At 41.5% G+C, this 24,868-nt stretch overlaps 1 protein-coding gene across 1 annotated transcript in view; it reads left to right on the forward strand.

Annotated features, from left to right (window-relative positions):
* The window catches only part of DOCK6 (dedicator of cytokinesis 6), a 124,474-nt gene that overhangs the window by 12,038 nt on the left and 87,568 nt on the right, over positions 1–24,868 (forward strand). Inside the window, exons 2-9 of the mRNA XM_087711072.1 lie at positions 2,707–2,797; positions 5,946–6,121; positions 10,559–10,627; positions 15,638–15,767; positions 18,631–18,843; positions 20,910–20,995; positions 22,261–22,327; positions 23,795–23,944. Of these exons, the coding sequence (XP_087567198.1) occupies positions 2,707–2,797; positions 5,946–6,121; positions 10,559–10,627; positions 15,638–15,767; positions 18,631–18,843; positions 20,910–20,995; positions 22,261–22,327; positions 23,795–23,944 (982 nt within the window). The remainder of the gene's footprint in view (positions 1–2,706; positions 2,798–5,945; positions 6,122–10,558; positions 10,628–15,637; positions 15,768–18,630; positions 18,844–20,909; positions 20,996–22,260; positions 22,328–23,794; positions 23,945–24,868) is intronic.

Below are 24,868 nucleotides of genomic sequence, written 5' to 3' on the forward strand. Positions count from 1 at the left end.
CATAAATTCGCAACTGGCCATAAATATTTATTACACAAACGCATATATACGTATACAAAAAAACATTTTGGGAGTTTGCACTGGGAGTTAGTGGAAGTTTTTATAAAGGTCCACCAGGTCTTCTAGAGCCAAGAAGCAGAAGAAGCTCATTTGTAATACCCCAAAGAAGAAGTCCAAGTTAATTCCCACTGTGCTCCTTTCTGTTGCCAAAACAGCAATTGAAGAATCTCTCTCTCTCTCACTTGAGAGACCGCCTACTGCCGATCACCTCCACGCGACCCATTAGATCTCATCGTTTAGGCCTCCGAGTTCCAGCCGCTGGCCAATGCCGACTGGCCACCACGTGGAGGAGAGCCTTCTCGGTGGTAGCCCCGATCCAATGGAACGATCTCCCCGTGGAGATTCGTACCCTCACCACCCTCCAGACCTTCCGCACAGCCCTTAGAACCTGGCTGTCCCGTCAGGCCTGGGGATAAAGATTGTAACCCGCCCGAATGGTATGAATGTTGCGTTTTAATCATGTACTGTCTTATATGTAAAAGTCTGTCCCCCCCACCTTCCTTTTGATTGTGAGCCGCCCTGAGTCCCCCCAGGGAAAAGGGCGGCATACAAATAAACAATCTAATCTAATCTCTCCCTCCTTTCTTGCTATTGGAAACTGGCTGGAATGACCTTTCCTTAGCTTTATTAAAAGCTTACTTAAGTTGTCTTCTCACTTTCCTGATCATTTGTTTTTCAGATTCTTCTGCCACAGTGGTGTGGAAAAACCCTCATTTGTGCTGGCCTTTTGTGTTTGAGCAAAGGACACGGAGTTGATGGCTCTGTTCTTTGCTTGAAACAAAAAAGAAAAAGCATATTTAATATCTGGGGATTTTTTTTTGTGGCAAAATGGCCTGTATACCACCAAAGTGTTGTCGTCCAACATCTCTGTGACTCTCTAAACCTGATCCTTTTTTCCTCCAACACAACTGCATTTACCCTAGCTGCCTGGAGATTGGTTAAAGTGTATGTATGTAAGAGCCGAGGTGGCGCAGTGGTTAGGGTGCAGTACTGAAGGCCACTTCAGCTGACTGTTATCTGCAGTTCAGCGGTTCAAATCTCACCACCTCAGGGTTGACTCAGCCTTCCATCCTTCCGAGGTGGGTGAAATGAGGACCCAGACTGTGGGGGCGATATGCTGACTCTGTAAACCGCTTAGAGAGGGCTGAAAGCCCTATGAAGCGGTATATAAGTCTAACTGCTATTGCTATTGCTATATTGTGTGAATGCAAGTAAGGTGTGGATTTGATGGCAAAGTGGATTGAAAGGCAGGAAGTAGGGGGTGCAGCATCTGCAGACATCAGGAAGGGCAGGAGGGAAAAAGGCTACATGGCACATGGCTGATGGGGAGAAGAGATTCAAGTTCTTCCTAAGAGAGGAAAAGGACATGATGGCAAGCTTACCAGTTTGGGCAACCGCTGGTAAAAATGGCACTCCGTTGCTTCTGCTGCAGTGACCAGGCAGAGGCTACAACACAACATGGAATGGGCAAGTCCTGGAGTTTTCAAAGAAGAGGGAAAGCCTGGTAGCCTGTTTGTACTCGAGGTGGGCAGACAAGGTCAGCCACTTCTTGGGAGGTGACTTTGCCAACTTCTATGCCACTAGAGGCCACTTGGTCTTGGCAGGAGGAAAAGGCAGTTGTTGGGGTATTTCTGGATGAGGAGAGGTTCAGATTCCCCAGCAGTTACCCAGACTGGTAACTTTGGCATCATGTCCTTTTCCTATCTTAAGAAGAACTTGAGTCTTCTGCTCATCTTACATCTCAGCTACCTGACTTGGAAGCTTGAGCTTCTAGAATGTGGTGAAAAAAGTCTCTCACAATTGGAGAACCTTCTTCTTCTTCTTCTTCTTCTTCTTCTTCTTCTTCTTCTTCTTCTTCTTCTTCTTCTTCTTCTTCTTCGATTGATGGTTTTGTTAATCTTGGTTCATGGGCATCATCCAAATGTATTTTGGTGGAGAGGAGCATCATCACAACACTACAACACTTAAACATTCCTCTGGTAATAGATATATTTTGTTGCTCCCTGGGATTATCATCCTACACTGTACGCATTATATTTGGTAAAATGTGACTTTTGACTTGGTATACTATTATTATTATTCACGAAATAATGATTATATAAAGGAAGCAGAATTATTTTGTTGCTCTGTCTGTTCATATAAACTGTCTGATTCAGGAACATCTAATTTTCACTCATACATTTTCTGCTTACTACAGAGGAATGTCTGTCATAGTGAATGGAAGATTACTTTGAACTATTAACCCCTAAATGGTTATGTCTTACTGTAAATATGCTATTTTCTTGTATCGGGATGCTGTTGGGATTGGTTCTGTTTGAAGAAAAAAACAGAGTAAGGATCAATTTCTAAATGATGTTTATCTCTTCTGCGTTGTTGCCATTGAATGAGATCTGGGAAGGTTTGGACTCTGTGGAACTGAGCCTAGAATAAATGGAGATAATGCCTGCAGATAGTTTAAAATTCAGAATTATAGTTTGGGGTTTACTATTAATTGATTGTGCTGATTCAGAATAAATATACTCTTTGCCAATGAAGAGGTTGCACTCTTCATAATATTTCCGGTGGAGTGAGAAAAGGTTGAGACTATGGATAGTACAGAAACGAAGAGAAAAGTGGATGCTTCACTATTATCTTCTTATCTCACAGGACTGTGGCAGCTGAAGTGAGGAAACACATGTGTCGAGAATATGGCAACTCACCACAGCTCTCCAAGAAACGTGGTGGCACCCTGCAGTCGGTGAGTTATCTGGCACTATATTATGGTGGGCAGTGTCAGTAAACACATCTGGTTATTAAAACAGCAAAGAAAGAAACTCCAGAACAGCAGATAACTTCTTTGGCAGAAAGTAAGGATAGGAGTGTTCAGTATTGCTGATTAACAGACAAAAGTAGCTGCCTCTTGAATGTTGGCTAAATTTCTTTGTCCTTTGTAAGGACAAAGCCGAGGTGGCGCAGTGGTTAAATGCAGCACTGCAGGCCACTTCAGCTGGCTGTTATCTGCAGTTCAGCGGTTCAAATCTCACCGGCTCAAGGTTGACTCAGCCTTCCATCCTTCCGAGGTGGGTGAAATGAGGACCCAGACTGTGGGGGCGATATGCTGACTCTGTAAACCGCTTAGAGAGGGCTGAAAGCCCTGTGAAGCGCTATATAAGTCTAACTGCTATTGCTAAATGTGCTAAGAACAGGAGCTGAACACTGCTGATTTTGTGTTTGGGTATTTTTATGGTATTTATTTCCCTTCTTTCAAATTATTGTTACTCTCCTTTGGATTCTTTGAAAATATTTCCGTGTCCCTGAGAATTTATTAGAATAAAATTTGATCTCTTGGTTAGCATATAGCTCAACCATAGAGGGCATTTGGTAGCCAGATTCCATGGCAGAAATTTCCCAAAAGCCTTTTATGTTTCTGCTTTTGCTATTTATCATGAGAACAAATGCTTTATTTAGGCACTTTCCAAGTGACCTGTGCAAACGTTTTTGTCTCTCAGGGGAATGATGAATCCAGCAGTTGCTTCTTTTATTCTGTTCTGGTAATATTAACCGATCCACAGCACAGTAATTATCTGAATTCTGTTGTAGCTTCATTTATTAAGGGAAAAATAATTGCATATTGTATCAGACTTCAGCATACGTGTTTGGGGCTGGGAGTGTGCAATTGTTAACAGCAGTTGGGCCCTTATGGTCCTTCTCATGGTGTTTTTCTAGACTTCATTGAAGCTCCATGAAGCCTCAAGAGTGGGGAGGATTGCTAGTTGTTAAGTGAATCACACTGTAGTTGTTAATTTGGTAACACTAACCTTCACTACAAGAAAGGTCGTAAAATGGGGAAAAATTCACTTAACAACAATCTCACTTAGCAGCAGAAGTGTTGGGCTCAATTGTCGTAAGTCAAAAGACTATATACTTGGAGCAGATGATGAAGAGCAGCACTTTTAATTGACTTCATATTTACAAGTTATTAGAGAGCTCTTGGTAGATCTTCTCCTTAGTCACATCGACCCACACACTACAAGACAAATATTTTTATTTGTGTCGTAATATTTTATATATTTGTCCCACTAATTTGTATTATTTCATAGCTTGTGTGTTTAGAAGTTAGGAATGAGTGCTGCTGTAAGGGCTTCTCTCCTAAGTTAAGAAAGTGAAGACTCTTGAAACTGAATATTATTAAGTAGAAAGGAAACCATTGAATTCAAAGCAACGTCTGAATCCCCTTAAGCAGTGCAAGGAGAATTAAAGCAGTAGAGACCCCTCCCATTAGTTAGAATGCAGAGTTTAGCCAATACACAGATGTTTCCTATATCAACTGCCCTGAGAGCCAAATAAACATACATTCCCATGGCTAGCTTCCTTTAGACATTAAAGTGAAGCGTCCCACATGGCCATCATAAACATTCCCCCCAAAAGGTGAGGGGATCTCAAGGCACTTCAGTGCCAGGAAACCAGTTGTAAAATATCAGTCGTCCCAGGCACTGCTAATAAATTGACTCCAAGGCTCCCCTCCTCCCAACTGAATGGCAGTATCACTTTTAGGGATCTGACAGCTGCTATTTTTTATGTTCTTTAATATCTTCTTCATAACCTGCTTGGATCTAATCCTAACGGAAGACGACTGATGAACATCGGATTCTATGCCATGTCAGACATTATAATTGCCAGGCATTTTTCATCCCTCCGTCTTCCGGCTTTGTGTTCATAAGCCCATCCATAACTTCTATAAACCTCTATAAAATTATCAGTTATTAGACCCGAATAATAGAATGCTTTACACTAATATGGAATTGAAGAATGATTTCTGAATGTGGTATGTGGTGCAGTGCATGCAATATGTGACTGACATGTGAAAGTAAACAGAATACTTAGCAAATGATTCAGCCTTGTGTAAGAAACAAGACAAGGATGAGTGATGTATTTTGCTTATGTATTTATATTCATAAAAATTTTAAACCCATAAAAATGTTTGTAGTGCCTTTAGCGGTGTGCGATTAGCAGTTAACAATAGCACTTAGACTTATATACCGTTTCATAGGGCTTTCAGCCCTCTCTAAGCGGTTTACAGAGTCAGCATATCGCCGCCAACAACAATCCGGGTCCTCATTTCACCCACCTCGGAAGGATGGAAGGCTGAGTCAACCCTGAGCCGGTGAGATTTGAACAGCCGAACTGCAGAACTGCAGTCAGCTGAAGTAGCCTGCAGTGCTGCATTTAACCACTGCGCCACCTCGGCTCTCTAGACATGGACATGTATATGATTTTGTGTGCAGATGATTTTGTGTTGCTAAAAATCAACATGATTTTTAGCAAATACTAGATAACTTGTACAGTGTATCGAGGAGTATGCATTTGAATGTGAAACACCAAGGTAAACTGTGTTTGAAAGAGAAAAGGAAGGAAATAATTGCATGATATATACATATATGGTCAAAAATGAGAACTAGTTGCTAATTTTACACACCTTTCTTCAGTAACTATTACCTTTAGCTATAATAATGTATTAAATCTAATAGACTTTGACCTTCTATTGAGAAAATCATAGTTGGGTAGAGTTGATCAGTTAGTTTTGTTTGAAAAAGAGAGGAGTTGTCTAAGGGACAACAGCCAGTATATGAATCAGTGTCTGGCTATAGAGGAAGTAAGTCATAATTTTTGCTCAATCACTGAGATTCTTGGCCCAATTGTGGTCGTAAGCGGAGAACTGTGGCATTCAAAAGTTCTAAATTTGGGCAAAACGATCAAGGACTCATCTTATCCTAATCACATCAAGTATGGCATAGGAGTGGTTCAGGACTTTTAGGTAATTTCAAATGAATCTGCTGCATCTTGTGTTCCTTTTTGCCTGTAATTTTCTCTGTTTTTCTTTCTTTTCTTGTTCCCCTGCCCTTCAGTTACCTCTGACAGAAGTGGTAGAACCAGTTGACTTTGAGAAATATCTTAGCACCCACTTGCCAGATGCTGAGCCAGGCCCACTTAGTGACCTGATTGAGTTTCCTGCAGATGACCTGGAAGTGTCCCATGAGCCCCGGGACTGTCGGACCTTAGAACCTGGTGTCCCTGAGGACGGGTAAGTGGTATGATGGACAGTTACTGAGATAGTTCTATCATATACTACTCGGAGGAGGGCCTTCTCTATGGCTGCCCCCGGCCCTTTGGAACGAGCTCCCCATGGAGATTCGGACCCTCTCCACCCTTCAGGCCTTCCGGATGGCCGTGAAGACCCCCCCCACTCGAATTTGCTGTGTCTGTTGTGCTTTTAAACTGTTTGTATTGTCCGTTTGTCTTTGTCTCACTTTTTGTAATTTCCCCTCCCTTGGCTTTGTTCAGCTGCCCTGAGTCCCTTCGGGGAATAGGGCAGCCTACAAATTGAATAAAATCCAAATCCAAATCCAAATATAGTTCCTCACTCCTTTTACCCCATAAGAGACAAGGCTACAAGCATTATGTCAGCGTTCCAAATATCATGCAGAGTTAAATCAGAGTCCAAGGCAGAGCTATCCTTAAAGTTCCAATTTAATAAGTCAGACATGTTGGCACATCTGTGGAAAATCCCAAATCTGAAAACTTCCTAGGATTCCCACCCAGTTGAAAGTTCATGATCTTATCCCCACACCCATAAATCCATCACATGGTCCAATCTTCTTCGGCCACGCTGGCATCTCCACCCAGCTGGTTCCGGTCAGGTGCAGAGGTGCGGAGACAAAAGATGACCTTGGGCTTCTAGAAAGGAATGACAACAACACATTCCACAATTCTACTCCTTTCTATTCCCCCCTCCCAATTACTACACTAATGAAACAGCACAGTGAAATAAGAGAGAGTGTGGCAGGCCAAAGATCCTAAAAGGAACAGACTCACAGGCCAGACACATAACCAGTGCAAAGAATTTGACAGCATGCTTGCATTTTCTGAATTAAAACTTTTTAATTTTGTGCTTTTGAGCAGTGGAAATATGTTAAAATGAAAGTGGGTTTTAAAGAGGAAATCAATAGTTAATTTCAAAATATCCCTACATGCAATTTTATGCTATTTGAGAGCTTTTGGATTGTATAAGTATGTATAATACAACTACCAGATGTACTTCTATTGGGTATTACAAGATGATTTTGAATGGATTTCCCTTGGAGACTTTCCCTAGAACGATTTGGTGATATCATTTATTTAATAATATACATGTATCACCCCAATCAACATATTCTGGGTAGTACCCAATACAAAACAGAATCATGACTAACTCAAGCTCTTACATTCAGATATCAAATCTAATAAGAACAATCCAGTTATCTTTGCAGCCGCCGCCTCTCAGTTGCATTCCAATATGCCTCATGTTCTGCAAATAAAATTAGGGGGAACCCTATATGTTTCCATGGTTCTCAGAAGAAAGGTAAAATATACTATGGTACCTTGGTACTTTTCATTACCGGTAATCGGTTCCGAGAGGTGTGACAAGTACCAAATTTTTCCCATAAGGAATAAGATAAATAAATTTAATGCATTCCCAAAGGCAATAGCAATAGCAGTTAGACTTATAAACCGCTTCATAGGGCTTTCAGCCCTCTCTAAGCGGGTTTACAGAGTCAGCGTATCGCCCCCAACAACAATCCGGGTCCTCATTTCACCCACCTTGGAAGGATGGAAGGCTGAGTCAACCTTGAGCCGGTGAGATTAGAACCGCTGAACTGCAGATAACAGTCAGCTGAAGTGGCCTGCAGTACTGCACCCTAACCACTGCGCCACCTCGGCTCTTGCACATTTTTAAGGCAATATGTAAAAAGATAGCGTTGTATATCATTACATGAGAAATAAGCATAAAAATTAACAAATACTTAGATTAAATAAAATAAAAACTTCACTTTACCTGTACTGTTGAGAAAAAAAGTGCAAAAACACACAAAATGACTACAGAAGTTAAAGTAAGACCACAAAGGGTTGTGCACAGAGCAAGAGCTACCACATGGCTAATGTATCGCCTTTTGGTTCAGCTGGAAAGTGTAGAGAGTCCTGAGGCGACCAACACCAGCAAGTTCCACCTTGTGCGTTGAGTACCAAACAATGAGTTACAGGGACAAAACCTTATTTTCAAAATGCACTGAGTGCCAAATTCAATGAGTTTCAAAGCAATCAAGTACCAAAGTATGACCGTAAGCAGTAATAACGCTAATAAAAATTTGAAGTTGACAAGAAGCATGTCCAGAAGAAGATATCAGGGTTTTTTTTAATTACGTAGAGAGAAGCTTGATTTTAATTGGTCTTTGAAATAAATTTGTGAAAGTTCAGAATTGTATTAATTCAGACACGGCTGCCTCCATTCAATCCCTAGGAAAGGAAAATCCTTGACTCCATATTTAGAAAAAAGGTACTTTTACTAGGAATTAGGAATGAACTGAATGCAACAATAGTCAGGCAAGATCTGAAGCAAAATTCGTGCGAAGCAAATCCCAGAGCCCAACTCCCCAGTAGCCAAGCAACCAGAGTTCAAACTATGCCCAAGAAGATGTTTTGGGAAAGTATTTTCAGAGACACCAGGTGAGAGATGCCTTAGTAGAGATTTGGATGAAAATTAAAATAATTTTTTATACAAAAATTCCTAGGTGGATATCAAGCATGGTAGCAATGATTTATCCCAACGTAATAGATTTGAACAGGATAGTGATCTACAAAGAGTTATTGGATGAGCAAGGGAAACTAAAATCAAATCAAGAGTTAAAATTGGAAGGGAATTGAAATAGCCCGGTGGCCATAGATACAGATTCAAACAAGATACAAAAAGGAATTGGAACAATATGGGTTTCAAAATGAGGAACAAGAATTGGACAAAAAAGTAACAGGGACAGAACAAAAAAAATGATTAGTAAAATGTATAACTAACTTTTAAAATTCAAAACGGAGCAGGAAACTGAAGAAAACAGTGGCAATCTGGGCTAAAAATTTGGGGTACAACTTTGAATTGGAGCATTGGGAAAAATTGTGGGGGGGGGGGAATTATAAATTGACGATGTCAGCTACATACAAGGGGAATATCTACAAAATGTTTTATAGGTGGCATTTACACCTGGCGAGATTGACCAAAATGTTCCCCGATAGACCCCCAAATTGCTGGAAATGCAACCATCAACAAGGGACCTTCTACAACATGTGGTGGGCATGTCCCAAAGCTAGGGAGTACTGGGAAAAAGTCCTAAAATGGTTGGAGGAAATAACAGAACAAAAAATGGATATGAAGCCAGAGCTGTTCCGTCTGGGAATAATAAAAGGAAATACAAGTAAAGAAATTCAATATATTATTCTCCACATTATTATCACCGCCAGAATCACATTTGCCCAAAATTGGAAACAAGAAAATGTCCCCTCAAATGCCGAGATCATAAAAAAGGTGCTAGAACAGTGTTTCTCAACCTTGGCAACTTGAAGATGTCTGGACTTCATTCGCTGGCTGGGGAATTCTGGGAGTTGAAGTCCAGACATCTTCAAGTTGCCAAGGTTGAGAAACACTGTGCTGGAATGTGCGGAAATGGATAAATTAACGATGGAACTAAGGGATAGAGAGGAAACAGAGTATTATAAGACATGGAATAGGTGGTATAATTGGCTAGAAAAGAGATGTAAAATTAATGCATAATGAATACATAGAAAGTATAACAAAAGGAAGTGGTCTATACTTAGAGAGTAACAGAGGTATAAATGTTGTATATATTATATAAATGAGTGTTGTGACTCAGCAGCAGTCTTCTGTGAATCTTTTCGGGATGCAAGATTACCAATGCAGCTGGGGCTCGTTAGTGGGTCTTCTGGTGATAAAAGGACGGATGGTGCCACGTCCTGGTTGCAGGAGTCAACGTTCCTTCGTTCGTTCAACATTCATTGATCATCGGTCGTGGTTTATTTGAGAGCACTTGGAGAAGTGATTTGCTTTCTGTAACCCTGATTCAAGGAGGCACTTGGAGAAGTGCATTGCTTTGTAAGAGTTTTTGTTTTGTATTCTGTTATCTTCTTGAAAGAGACTTTATTTCTGTTTATTTTTGGGCTCGCAGCCAGTCTGAGCCGAGGACTGATAAAGTGAATTCCTTTTAAGTTTGTTTGCCTGTCGTCTGTTAACAAGCGGAGAAGGGGGGACAGAACAAATGAGTAACTATGAAATAGATATATGTACAAAACAATACACCTTAGAATGGAAAATTAGAAATTAGAAAATAAATACCGATAACGGAAAGCTGTAAAAGTGTAATTGTGATTTTAATGTTTAAAAAATGTTGAATAAAAATTATTTTTTTAAAAAAAGAAAATGTTAAACAGCCCAAGCTGGCCTCCCTGACACCAGGCCTCCTCATTGCTTCTCAGAAATTTCATTTCCACCTCCTGCATTCTTCCCCTCCCAAATACTCAGTGCTTCCTTCCACACACCGTTTCCATGGTAGCTGGCAGCAAACTTGAATGAAGATGCAGGCTGACATTAAGCCAGCTTGTTGTTTTTACAAAGTATTTTTTCACATATGTTTTTCTTTAGGAAACAAGATTCCCGGGTAAGAGATGCTGTCCAAGTCTACACAGAAGATTGGGTCATCGTCAAGAGGAAGTAAGTTTAGTAACATTTGTTTATCATTTACGATGGGTCACCAACCTTTTGGACCTCAGGGACCACTAAAATCATAATTTTAAATCCCATAGACCACTAATATGATCTGTCTAATGACTGGCTGAGTTGGCGTCGCTAGGTGGTCAAGTGACTGGGTGGGCATGGCCAACTCGATATCACTCATGTCTAGAGGTGCCTTGTCGGCCTCTACTTGCCCCTCCCCTCCCAGCCACTCCTTGCCTGCCCACCCAGGATGCTTAGGGCCCCAACAGGAAGCAGTTGTTGGAACTAAGCTGCCACTTCTAAGCAGGAGTGCAAGGCCAGGTGCCAGTGCCTGGGAGCTCAGCAGGCTGAGATGGTCAGCCAATTCTAGGCCATGATGCAGTCCCACAGGAAGACTCTACATGGGGCTGCCCCTGAAGAGTGTTCGAAGACTACATTTGGTCCAGAATGCAGCCGCGCGAGCGATATGGTGTTTATCTCGATACACCCATGTTACACCTATCCTCCGCGAGCTGCACTGGCTCCCCATTGGTCTCCGGACGCGCTTCAAGGTGCTAATTGTTACTTTTAAAGCCCTACATGGTTTAGGACCTGGCTACCTGAGAGACTGCCTCCTGCCATTCATCTCCCAACGACCAATAAGATCCCACAGGTTGGGCCTCCTCTGGGTGCCGTCGACTGGACAATGCCGGCTGGCAGCCCCCCCGAGGGAGGGCCTTCTCTGTAGCTGCACCGGCCCTGTGGAACGATCTACCCGTAGAGATCCGGACCCTTCCCACTCTCTCGGCCTTCCGTAAAGCCACCAAGACCTGGCTGTTCCGGCAGGCCTGGGGCTGTTGATTATATCCAACCCCCACTTAGACTGAATGGATGGTGTATTATTTTAATAATTGTATCTTTTCTTAAATTTTTTAAATGCTTTTATCTTGCTTGTGAGCCGCCCAGAGTCCCAATGGGAGCGGGCGGCATACAAATTTCATTAAACTGAAACTGAACGAGTCCCTCCGGCTCTTGGCCACCAGCCGCGCTTCCCTCCAGCCTTCGCCCAAAGCCCCACACCAGGAGGATGAAGCAGACTCCAAGTCGGATTTTCTGCCCCCCCCCCCCCCCCGATCCGCAGAAAAAGACCCTGAAGGGGGAGACTCTGCAGCAATCTCGGCATGGGCGACTGCAAGGAGCTGGCGTGGGCCAAGGTGGGACTGCTGCAGCTCATCCTACAGCAGTAGAACAAACTGCAAGGGAGCTCAGGGCCCCGTCACGAGAAGTCCCATGCTCCTGGGAAGACGGAGAAGAAGCTCTCTGGTTCGCTGGGCTCCCACTCTGGCGTACCTTGGCAACTGGGCTGTTTCTCTCTGCAACCCTTTCCTGTTTTGTCTGCTGGATCGATGCAGGGGTATGTCAACCTAGTTTGACACTGGGGTGCTGTGCGCCCGGACCAGGTGCTTTCTCTCGGCCCCCCTTCCCATCTCTGCTTCTGCGAGGCCTCTGAGCAGGAGGCCCGAGAGAAAGCACCTGGTCTGGGCACACAGCCTTCCAGCAACCTCTTTTGTCTTCCTTCTCTCAAGGAGAAGCTCTGTGGTCAATCTGCACGAAGGAAAAAGAAGATGGGCAGACTGATAGTAGCTTGCTGACATCGGTGGGAAAATTGGTCCCATATTCCAGAGCCTCTAGTCACAGGGACTGGCCCATTGGTCATCCCGGAGCAGCTTCTACCTCCCAGGTGCACTGGCCTGCCTGGATGACTAGCCCAGGAGCAGGAGAGGCACTCAGTGTAGCGACATCCCCATCCACGCACAGGCGCTTTTGCACTTGCAACTAAAGCTATAACTGCGCTCATCCAAGGATTGGTCGCTGTCCGCCCCCATCCTGCTTGCTGTGATCTCTGCTGAGGTTCTCCGCCCGCTCCAGAGTCTGCAAAGGAAGAAAGAGGGCTGCTCCTTCGAGGTCTTCCACAGCCTTGGAAGAGGGGAGGGAGGGGGGGTCCTAGCTGGACACCAGTCACAACATGCAGTGACTGTCAACTAAGTTTAGCACGCAAATGACCTGGTCACACCTGTTGTGTGAATGCAGCCTCCGTGATGCCCTCCTCAGGCCCAGCTGCGGTGGCCAGGTAGACGGGTGGAGCGAATAACCCAGGGATTTGGACAACTTTTACATAGACGGGATGCCTGCAGGATCCCTGGCTTCTGACGCCGGCAAGGCCCAGCATTTGGGCTCTGGTGCGTTCTTTTCCTCCCTGGCAACGGGAGTTTCGTGCGCTGCTCGCTGAGGCAGCTGATCTCCTGTGACAAAGGGGAGGGGCTAGAGCTACTATATAGGAGGCCAAGCTAAGTGCCTGAAGTGCCCATCCCATCACTGTGAGTCCAGGTGCTTCAGAGAGCAGCGTGTGAAACTTCAGCCAGGCTCGAGTGACAGGCTGTCCTACAACACAAGCATTCATTGCACGTCTCTGGCCATAGTTTGAGTATATAAAAAATACAAATAATTCTTCTGTGGACGATCAAATTTTTCTTGCGGACCACCGGTTGGGGGCTACTGATTTACGGTGTCTCCATTATAGCAATCTTTTTAAGAAACATTAAAAAGTGGTTTTATTGTAGGTGATGGTGATGATATGTTTTAAACACATGAAGCAGCTTACCCTTTTGGATCTGGGAATACATGAATTTGTATTCACTTTTTAGGTGATTGACTATTTGATACATAAGAGTCACTATATTCAAAGTCATATGAATATATTCAAAGTTTTAACAATGATCCAGTAATGATTCAGTGAGATGTGTCACAATTGCCAACTAACCTTGATTCTTGTGAATCTTTGACACGGAGGTCACGTTATGGAAGACGAGTACCCTCAGCTTCTATGCGATAGCGGTATATTTTATTTTCCTGCAGCATGTTTTGCCTTATTAAATTTCAGTTCTTGTTGATTTTTTGGCATGTCTCCCATATTCCTCCCCTGGGATTTTGTATCTTCATGCATCATTCATATTTGATCGAAGTATTTCATCTGTCTCTACATCTACCTCCCGCTGCCAAACCTTCAATATGCCTATCAGTGACTCTATCCTCACTTGAGAAATGTCTTTCTATTTATCCAGTTCTATTTTTTGATCTCTTAACGTGTAATCTGCCTGATCTTTTTCATAATTTTTTATTATCTCTTTCTTCTCCTTGTCTTCTTGTTTCATTTGTTGTTTGAGCTGCTCTATCCTTTCCTCTGTTTTTTTATTTATTTTCTCCTCTTTTTCTTGGGTTTCTTGTTCATTTTTCATTGTCATTTGCTGAGAGTTTTCTGGTCTCACAACTATATACCTTTATCTTCCTATGGTTCCTTGTTATAATTTCATGCATACTTTGAAACATCAATAATATTTCTTTTTGAAATACACTTATTTTTCCTCTGTTGAAGCATTTTACCTTATTTTAATGGATCAAAAAATTACTCCATAATCTACCAAAATCCCAAAATCTCAGTTATATGTAACACCCAAAAACCAATATTGGAACAGTCCCAAAATTATTCCTCGGGATACACAATATTTATAGTTCTTTACAGTCCTCAACAGGCCAGTTTACTCCCCTCCCCCCAATTTTTTTAAAACATTTTTTTCTTTTGCCTCTTAAGCAGTTTATCAGACAAGATTTATGATCCTAGGTGATCCATCAGATTTCACCCTGCCTTTTTTTCCCCTCCAAGATTTTTATTTTTTATTGCAAATGTTTACATATTTTATGAACGAAGTGTTGTCCATATATTTTCTTTTACATCCTCTCATATACATAGTCCATTTTACATCATATCTCTGTTTCCAATCTCAGCCATATTATTCTCTTTTCATATTTTTTATCTTAAATTTATTTTCTTCTTAGTACATAAACAATATCACTAATCACCCTTAATTCTAATATCTTACAATAACATCAACTCCATTGCTAAATATGTTTCTCAAATTCCCCATCCCATTCTTTAACATTTCATCTTCATCTCTTAATTTAAATTATCTTCAAAGTTAAATCAAATTGCCATTTCACATTTCATCTGTTGGTCTGTTTTGCTGTAAGCAACATACATAATCAAAATCAATTTTTTACATATAGAACATTTAACTTAATTAACTATCCGCCATTAATAATATTAATACAGTTCCCTTTAATCTACTAATAGATTATTTCCCTTCCACCTCCTCTTTAACCATTTTCTCTTGGTCTCTCAGAGATTCCACTTCTTATTAATTTTCTTTTATCCCATTCTCTTAGCTTCTTTTTCTTCTTTTTCTTTTTATAATTATTGTATCTTTTCTTCTGAATCCTTTTTTTCACTTTTAATTTTATTGTTCAAATAGTTTTTCCCAGGGTTTTTCCTAGTCTCTTCCAACTATTTCCCTCTTTGCTGTTTGATTGGGGGGGGGGAACGTGTCCCCCCCATTTACCCTTTTTGTGCCACTGTAAATCCCAGTGAAATAATCTGTTTTTTTACTTTCAGTTCCTTTTTCTTCAATATTATTTTCTTGTTCTTCATATTTTCTCTCTTTTACCCCCTTCTCTCCTGTTCCCTGATCTGTGTGCTCCAGCCGAATTTCTGATTTTTTATTGCCTTTTAAAGTTTCACGCGCATTTTTTAGCATCTCATATAATTCATCATACATCCAAGGCTTCACCGACGGAGTGACGAGGCAATTAACTGGGCCACGTGGCGAAGGAAACATATATAGGGTGGGGGTAGGTAGGTGGGGTGGCAGCCAGAAGGGGTAACTGAGCCCCCGGAAGGGGTGACCGAGTGGCCGGAAGGGGTGAGTGGCAGCTGAGTGGGCGTGGGTGGGGCCAACCAGGGGTGATTTTAACAGTTCAGTGAACCGATTCAAATCATCCCTACCGGTTTGTCCGATCCGGTCCAATGTGGTCGAATTTCACCCCTGATTTAATGCCTTTAAATCTTTTCTGCATGCGTGCTATCCATTGTTTTCCAACAGGAGTAACATCATTGCTTTTTCTGTCTTTGTTTAGGTACCAGAAATTGAGTACCATGTATAATGCTACTGCTGCTGAGAGGCAAAGAAAAAGGCAGAAAGGATTATCTAGGCAAGTCTTTGAATTAGATGAAGTAGTTGAAGAGAGGAGCAATCAAGGGGATACGGTAAGTCAAGTGAGAATGTAAAGCAACTCGTTTGGCAACCTTCCATTTTTTTTAATGTAATGTGGGTGAGAGGATGGTGTCCATAAGAACATAGAGCCGAGATGGCGCAGTGGTTAGGGTGCAGTACTGCAGGCCCTTCAGCTGACTGCTATCTGCAGTACGGTGGTTCTAATCTCACCGGCTCAAGGTTGACTCAGCCTTCCATCCTTCCAAGGTGGGTGAAATGAGGACCCAGACTGTGGGGGCGATATGCTGACTCTGTAAACCGCTTAGAGAGGGCTGAAAGCCCTATGAAGCAGTATATAAGTCTGCTATTGCTATTGCTATAGAGGATAAGATTCAAAGTAGAATGTTTAGCAAGTGTGTATCTTGATTCACAGAAAAATTCCACTGTGCTCTCTTGGATTTATGTACAGTCTCTATACAGTAGTCCTTGATTTAAGAACACAATTGACTCCAAAATTTCTATTGCTAAGCAAGAGTTAAGGGAGTTTTGCTCCATTTTACAACCTTTCTTCCCATATTTGTTAAGTGAATCTCTGCAGTTGTTAAATTAGTAACACGGTTGTTAAGTGATTTCTCCGTTGACTTCGCTCGTCAGAAGGTTGCAAAAAGTGATCACATGACAATCGGGACACAGCAACTGTCATAAATATATGCCAGTTGCCAAGTGCCTGGATTTTGACCATGTGACTCTGTGGATGTTGCACTGATCGTAAGTGTGAAAAATGGTCATAAGTAACTTTTTCATTATCACTGCAACTTTGAATGTTCATTGAGCAAATGGTTGTAAGTCATGGACTAACTGTACTATCATTTCTCTGAATGGCTTTGCCAGCTTTCTTAACCTTCAAGGAGTAAATTGGGAAATTAACCCACACCGGTTGAAAGCAGATACCAAAATACTTTAATCTATTTCCCCCCAGTTCTTTTGAAGAAAGGCCAAATCCTTAACACACACACCCTTTGAATACCAGAGTCACATTTTTTGTAAAAGTAAAACAAAGGTGTAGAAGCAGAAAATGCAGGGAGTGTGACCAAAACTATGTTCACATTTGAATTGAATTCATTAGCCTTGGAGTCTAGGAGCTGAGGTGGCGCAGTGGTTAGGGTGCAGTACTGCAGGCCACTTTAGCTGACTGCGATCTGCAGTTCAGCGGTTCAAATCTCACCGGCTCAAGGTTGACTCAGCCTTCCATCCTTCCGAGGTGGGTGAAATGAGGACCCGGATTGTTGTTGGGGGAGATATGCTGACTCTGTAAACCGCTTAGAGAGGGCTGAAAGCCCTATGAAGTGGTATATAAGTCTAATAAATAAATAAATAAATAAATAAATAAATAAATAAATAAATAAATAAATAATAAATAATTGGACTTTTGAGTTGGAAAACAACCTCAATACTAGTCTGGTTTATGGAAATCTTCATAAATATAGTTCTTACAATTATAGGTTTAATGTATTTAATGTACATTCAAATTCAAAATATGGAATTTAGCCATTGACAGGTAAGATACGGTACGGAAGTAGTTCCATAACAAGAGGCAACAATTGAAAGAGAAGCCGAGGGATGGGATGGGACAACTTGCAATGGCCAACTTGCCATGGGACAACTCACCTCCAGACAATCCAACAATTGGATTTAATTATTTAAAATAATTTAAAATTTATTTTAATTTTTGTCGTTCACATTTCATTTTGTTCTTCCTTTTGCACCCTTTATTTAATGAATATAGTACCGTTTCTTTGATACTAGTGTAACTTTTGCCCCATGGTGAATTATCCCTCAGGGAAGTGGCCGTGGCAAGTTGTCCCGTGGCAAGTTGGCTGTAGTGAATTGGCTGTAGGGAGTTGGCCATGTCAAGTGACCTTTAAACATCTTTGCACAAGTGCTTCCCCACGATTTGTCACTATCACTTTAATGATCCCATTACCACTCATAATGTGTCTTGAATCATGTAGATGCAGTTGCTTTTGAGTGGATGATACCCTAACCCTCACCTTCTCTTAATTCATAATTTAACTTTCAAGATACAGTAGGATCCAGATAATATATACAGCTATGTTGACTAAATCTTTGCCTTGTTTACTTTTAGCATGTAATATTACGTTCAAAGAAGCTTTTCAAAGCCATATTTTTTTCAAACTCACAAGGGTAGCATTTGATATTTGCAAAGTCTAAGGTGCACAATTAGGGGGGGGGAATTACTAGATTGCATCAAAGGATTGCATCAAATTAACCCCTAAACCTAAACCTAACCCCCCTAAACCTAATCCTAAACCTAACCCTAAACCTAACCCTTAACCTAACCCTAAACCTAACCCTAAACCTAACCCTTAACCTAACCCTAAACCTAACCCTAACCCTTAACCTAACCCTAAAGCTAACCCTAAAGCTAACCCTAAAGCTAACCCTTACCTTAAGTTGAATCGGCTTGCTTTCAAAGCGCTATTTAAAGCGCCCTTCTTTCTCCGCGCTGGCTGTTGTCGCCCTGTTGATGACGTCAGCGACGCGGTTTAATCGGGCGCGGCTTAGCCGAGCGCGGTTTTGACGGGTCACGAGAGAAGAGACCCTGTCTTTTACCTGTCCTCAGTATTGTAGTATGAACTCTTGCCTCACTTCATATATGCTGGTAGTCTGCTCTAATATTGGAAGCTATAAGCAATGCTAGCTTGGCTAGGATGTCTCCATGCAAAAAGGCAACACTTGGCATATATTCCGAGCAGCGAACTCTCTGGATTGGTGCTCATCTGCTGCTTTAAATTTGCTGTCAGCCGCAATACTGCTACGCGTTGTCCTCTGTAGGGCTGTCCATAGATATCTCCCCTTGCCTGAAGGACAAATGCTGCTCCATCTATCTTTCAGGATGACATCAAGCAGTGCTCTGGTTCCTTGGAAGATGTGCCCCGAGGCAGTTGGACATCCAGTATCTTTGACCTGAAGAATTCTGCAGCTGACTTCTTACTGTGTTCACTCTTGGTGCGCACTGCCATCGAGGAGACTGACCGCCGTAATGAGGAGCTGCGCAAGAAGGACCGGCATCAGGAGATCCTGGCCCTTTGCTCAGCCCCGGATGAAGTGAGTGGGGAGACCGAGATTCCCTTTGGCCTTCTAGGGCAGTGTTTCTCAACCTTGGCAACTTGAAGATGTCCGGACTTCAACTCCCAGAATTCCCCAGCCAGCATTCGCTGGCTGGGGAATTCTGGGAGTTGAAGTCCGGACATCTTCAAGTTGCCAAGGTTGAGAAACACTGTTCTAGGGAGCCTGGTAGGATACAGCAGATGGTAGCAACATGAGCCTTACAAATGGACCTGTTTGCACAAAAGGAACAGGCAGCGGTTTATGCAGATTATTTTTCCCTGCTGTGGTCTTTGCTGCGTTTTGACAAAAGATTTAAGGGGTTCTACTTCCATTGATTCCGACAACAAAGGGAAGCAACCTTCACTAAGTCTTGGTGGGCAGCACTAGTGGTGGTAACTGGCTTTGCGTGGCTTTACATTTTCTCTTTATGAAACCTTGGATTGATCGATTTTTGCGCCCCAAGGTCCTGCTTGCTTATTTTTAGTTGCTTGTTTGTTATTATAACCCCTTCAAGTAATAATTAACTAACCAACCAATCTTTATTCAGTCATAACCAGAAGATAAAACAAAACACTAATTAAGAGGCTAAAGAGCTGTTGCCCCCGTCTCGAATGGTATGACTGTTGTGTGTTTTTAAATTATGTATTGTTATGTTTCGTCTTTTATTTTTTGTCTGTACCCCCCTTCCCTGATTTGAATTGTGAGCCGCCCTGAGTCCCCTTCGGGGGAAAAGGGCGGCATATAAATATAATCAAATCAAATCAATCAAATCAATCAAGATAAAAAGCATATTGTAAAAACTATAGAGCAGTACTTAGCTACAGTCAACCAAGTGAGATCAGATTGATTAGATAGTAACAATTTAAGAAAGAGTTGAGTTGAGTTGAGTTTATTATATTTCTATGCCACCCTATTCCCCGGAGGGGACTCAGGGCGGCTCACAACCAAGTCAGGGCGGGGGGTTACAAATAAGGAAAAAAGAACATGAACAAAACAATACCACAATTTAAAACACTCAACAACCATACCATTCGAGGGGGCACAAAAAACTCATCAGTCCCAGGCCTGTCGGAACAGCCAGGTTTTAAGGGCTTTGCGGAAGGCCTAGAGGGTGGTGAGGGTTCGAATCTCCACGGGGAGCCCGTTCCAGAGGGTCGGAGCAGCCACAGAGAAGGCTCTCCTCCGGGTAGTCGCCAGTCGACACTGGCCGGCGGATGGAATTCGGAGGAGGCCTAATCTGTGGGATCTAATCGGTCTATTGGAGGTAATTGGCAGCAGGCGGTCTCTCAAGTACCCAGAAGGGGTGAGAATGACTAGGATGCTTAGTGAAAAATGAAGACAATAATTCCTGATGGGGAAGACAATAAGAAATAACATGATCCATCATTCCAATTATTTCTCCATCACATGGACTGTGTGTATCACTCTTCAGTAACAACTGTTGGGAGGGCATTAAATCTAGCCACAAATAAATCCCTTCTAAATTTCAGAATTGTTAGGTAGTTTAGGTATCTGACTGGTGGGAGAAAATCTGCAGAATGCCTCAAGATTAGGCTTCTGGGTAGAACTGATGGATTTGGTTGCAGTTCTAAATTGATGCCCCATTGTTTGAGATCGGCTAGTGCACGTTCATAGTGCACCAGTATGAGAGTTGCTCAAGTAAAGCTATAAAATGGCAATTTAATATGTAATGCCTGGCACCAAGAACACTGAAAGCTATCAGTCATAGTTAAAGGGGTCAAGCGAACAAGGAGGGTGGGGGAGAGCACTTAAGCCAGTAGGAGAAGATATAACTCCAAGCAGAAGTTTTGATATTAAGTAGGCCACAATGAAGCACCACATTTTAAAAGCAGTGAGATGCTTGAAAAATAAATCTGATAAACATGGTTTGCCCTCTTTCAAGGGAAATAAATGATCTAAGCAAATAAAGGAGGAGAAATTTTGGAATGTTGTACAAATAAATGCAAAGGCTAATACAGAATAACAACATAATGTTTTATGAGCTTTCAAAGTCTCCATCTCTCACAATTGGGTCCATGATATATGTTACTTTGGCTTCCCAGGAAGAGGCCATAGAACGGTGCAGCATCCCAGATGTTCCAAAGGAGCAGTTCGGGCAGAGGATCTTAGTCAAATGCTTGTCTCTGAAGTAAGTCACAATTTCTTGGCAACATACAGCTGCCAAATGCCAGGTAGAAAAAAAATGATTGAATGTAGAATAAAATGGGTTTTTTTTAAACACTTGTTTTTGCTTAATGGTGCTGTGCAAGAAAGGGGGCCAGAGGGTGGCATCCAAGGAACAGCTTCACATGTACTGGTTTTGCCCGAGGATGCACATGTGTGCATTTGCTGCCATAGTGGGAAGGAGCTACATTATCACTCAGTGCGGTTAACACAGCAGACTTCTGTGATACATTGCAAACAGGCAGATGGCAGAGTTATCTGAGAAGAAGTTACTTTGGGTTTGGATTCATATTCCTGAGCATTGGAAGCTGCAGGCTCCTGGCAGCCCAGCCTGCCAAACCGATGCGCCGAAATGCAGTTTGTACTGCCCAGATACTTAAGATGGAGACAGAAGGAGACTTCTGGTATGACCAGTCAGAAGACATTTCCCCCTCTAATGGATTTTGATTGAATGTGGGGAAATGCAAGATGCTACCTCACTCCATCACTACTCTTCTCAAGTTTGAACAGTCATTAACTTCTGAATGTTGTGTGGGATTTCCCACAACTTGATTATCTACAGATTTCCATTGTCAGATGACTGCAAAAGCCTCTCTTTGGTAGAAACCCAATTTATCTTAAAACCATCTATACTTGTTTAATAGTAAACTGCATTGAAATCTTGTTGAAGTATTTGATAAGGAAATGGTGGAAGAATGCTTTATGAACAATTATTGCTAGTTCTGATTCATACTCTGAGGACCTCAGCTGTGAGAGAGGAGAAATGGGAAGGGCCCCATGTTTCTTTGATGCATCAAAGTCCACCATAATAAAGAAACAAAATAGTGTGAAAATGCTTTGTAGGGAGATTTATCTTGGGATTTCTAAGAGGTACCAGTACTTAATATAAGAAAAGTTCATTTATCCAATGGCAGGTGAGCATTTTGTTTCATTTAAACGAGGTATTAAAAGAATCCGGTCATATTTTGCTTATCAAGGATAGAGGAGTGTCAATGGGGTTGATTGTTCATGATTCCTTTTGATGTAGACCAGTGGTTCCCAAACTTGGCAACTTTAAGACTTGTGGACTTCAACTCCCAGAATTCTCCAGCCAGAAGAGTCTTAAAGTTGCCAAGTTTGGGAACCCCTGATGTAGAGCTCCAGATTCTTAACCATTGTATTTTCTAGAGCAGAACAAGATACTCAACCTTTTGCAATGTCTTTCCTTTCATAATCCTTTCCATGGATTAGGTTTGAAATAGAAGTTGAACCCATCTTTGGATCACTGGCACTTTACGATGTGAAAGAGAAGAAAAAGGTACTTCTTGTTTCTGATTCCTCTTGGGTAATGAGAAGAAGTGCAAGTTCTGACTGAAAGATCACCCGCCAGTTAAGCACAGCAGAATGGCCTTGACAGTTGCAGATTTTATATTATGTTCTTTCTGATATCCTAATTTGATAGACATGGAGAGCATTAACAGGATTGCTCTGAGGAATCATGCAGGATGGATGGCTAATTAGCACTTTCTTAAGACAACATGATGTAGGTTCATTTCTTCCCCTAAATCTGTAGCTATTTATATTTCCTATCTTCTCATGGAGAAGCAGAAACATCCAGACTTTTGAAAGAGAGAGTTTGTCTCTTTAGTTTCAAGCACCAAGTTCCCTAAGATCCTTTTTTCAATTACAAATTTCAAAGAAGGAAGGATGGATCATCTGATCTAAGTAGATGATGCACGGGAAATAGCAGAGAACAGAGAACTTCCCTTCCTTGTAGATTTCATCTTATTTGATCGCCTTTCAAATTCCCAGGGACTTCAGACACAATAAGAAACTTAGTGGGCTCCATGTCCTGCTAACTTTATCATCCACGTTTCTTTCTTTCTTCAACTGCTCTCCAGCCCTACAGGGCTTCCCATTAAAATAGTTTTGATTTTTTTTAATTCAATGTGATGTATTATTTCTTGTTGTAATAATTTTTCTGAAATCACTAAATAATGTATAGGTCCCTGACCTGCTAATGAAAACGTAGTCTCAAAAAACCCATTTGAGATTTCCATAGTCCTACAAAATGTGATATCACCAATATAATTGTGGTAGAATTTTCACTTCTGGTTTTCCCACATTGAAGGGCAAAATATGTGCCTTAGGTCTTACTGAGTTTTGGGCATCCTTTAATTTCCTCATCAAATTGGTCATTTTTCATGGCTTGAGAAAGGTTGAGTGAGAAAATGGTCACCTGAAGTCTCTGCAATGGTTAAAATAAGAAAGACAGATGCAAAAATTTCATCTGGCTGAATGCCATTGGCTATTCCTGTTGCTCTAGGCAGGGCACAGGAAACAAACGTAGCTCCAAGGCCAAACCCATTATTTCTTCCTATGCTAAAACATCCTCTGAAAATTAAGCAGATCTAGCAGAAAACAAAGGGAATTGCTTGTGTTCCCCTGTTGTTATATTAAGAGTAGACCCAAGTATCTACTAAGACAGTGGTTCCCAAACTTGGCAACTTTAAGACTTGTGGACTTCAACTCCCAGAATTCTCCAGCCAGCTCTGCTGGCAATTCTGGGAATTGAAGTCCACAAGTCTTAAAGTTGCCAAGTTTGGGAACCACTGTACTAAGAATAAGCCAGATTTCAATATTATGTTCACCAGAGTTGCAGTTAAAAGTTTCTCTTATCTGGATACTGAGATATTGACTTTTGTATTGTTCTGATTGCTGTGAAGGTCATGAGGAGATTTTGATAGCATTTTTTTTGACTGCTGCCCTTCTCTCTATTTTGTAGATCTCTGAAAATTTTTATTTTGATCTCAATTCGGAACATATGAAATCCCTTCTCCGATCTCACAGCACTCATCCTGCCATCTCCACACTAGCTCGCTCAGCTGTGTTCTCTCTTACACATCCTTCTCCAGAAATATTCCTGGTGATCAAGGTGAGATGTTTGTTGTTGTTTTTTAATAGTCACATTTGCAGCCATTCCAACAAATGCTGGAGAGAAAAGATGACTATATATACCCTTATTTTACATGAATGCAAAATAGGATCAATGTTCATGCATCTGTTGTATTTTGGAGTCTCTGAAACTAATGGATCTCAATAAAGTTTGATTCTCTGAAACTGATGGATCTCAATAAAGTTGAAAGTCAACAGGATGCAGCTTTATTTTTTTCCAATTATTTGTATGGAGAGGAGAGACTCTTTTTATCTGCTCAGAAAATAGAAAGTCAAATAGATTAGCTAGCCATACAATGTACTTTCCAAGGAAACATCTCCCCTGTTCTTCTAATTATTCCCTAAGAGCAACAGCAGACAAAAAACCCTTTTTTTTGTTAAGTAGAAGGTAAAAGATGCACCCACCTCCTCTGATATGCCATGCTCCCTGTCTTTAAAATGTAAGGAAAAGATATGCATTTTGTTAAATCAGTTTGATTTTGACTTTCTCAAAAACATTTGGCATTGAGATGTTACTTCTGATCCTAGCTGTATGCTTTTCAAAAACAAGGGGTAAATTCACATAACCTATTTAATCCTTATAGTTGTTAAATGTATTATACCTTTCTTCTTCAGCTGGGAAAATAGGAATTGGGTAGAACTCACAGTGGGAACACTTATTTCTAGGCTTTTTTAAAAAAAAGAATGTTTCCTCCTTTCCCCCCAAGATAAATTGTTCCTTGGGTTTTTCATTTGTCCACTCAATGCTTTCTGCTTCCAATTTTTAAAGTGATTACATGGATTTATTTCATGAAATACTCAAATTAGGATACAATTAAAAGTAAGAAAGCATGGCATGTTCTGAAGCTGAAGTCTAGTTAAAGTTCCTCTCAAGATTCCCTGACAATGAAAAAAGAATTAAATA

Source organism: Thamnophis sirtalis, unplaced genomic scaffold, assembly GCF_051295495.1.
Source record: "Thamnophis sirtalis isolate CommonGarterSnake01/CBP01778 unplaced genomic scaffold, rThaSir2_p1.2 scaffold_3, whole genome shotgun sequence".
Classification (NCBI taxonomy): Eukaryota; Metazoa; Chordata; class Lepidosauria; order Squamata; family Natricidae; genus Thamnophis; species Thamnophis sirtalis.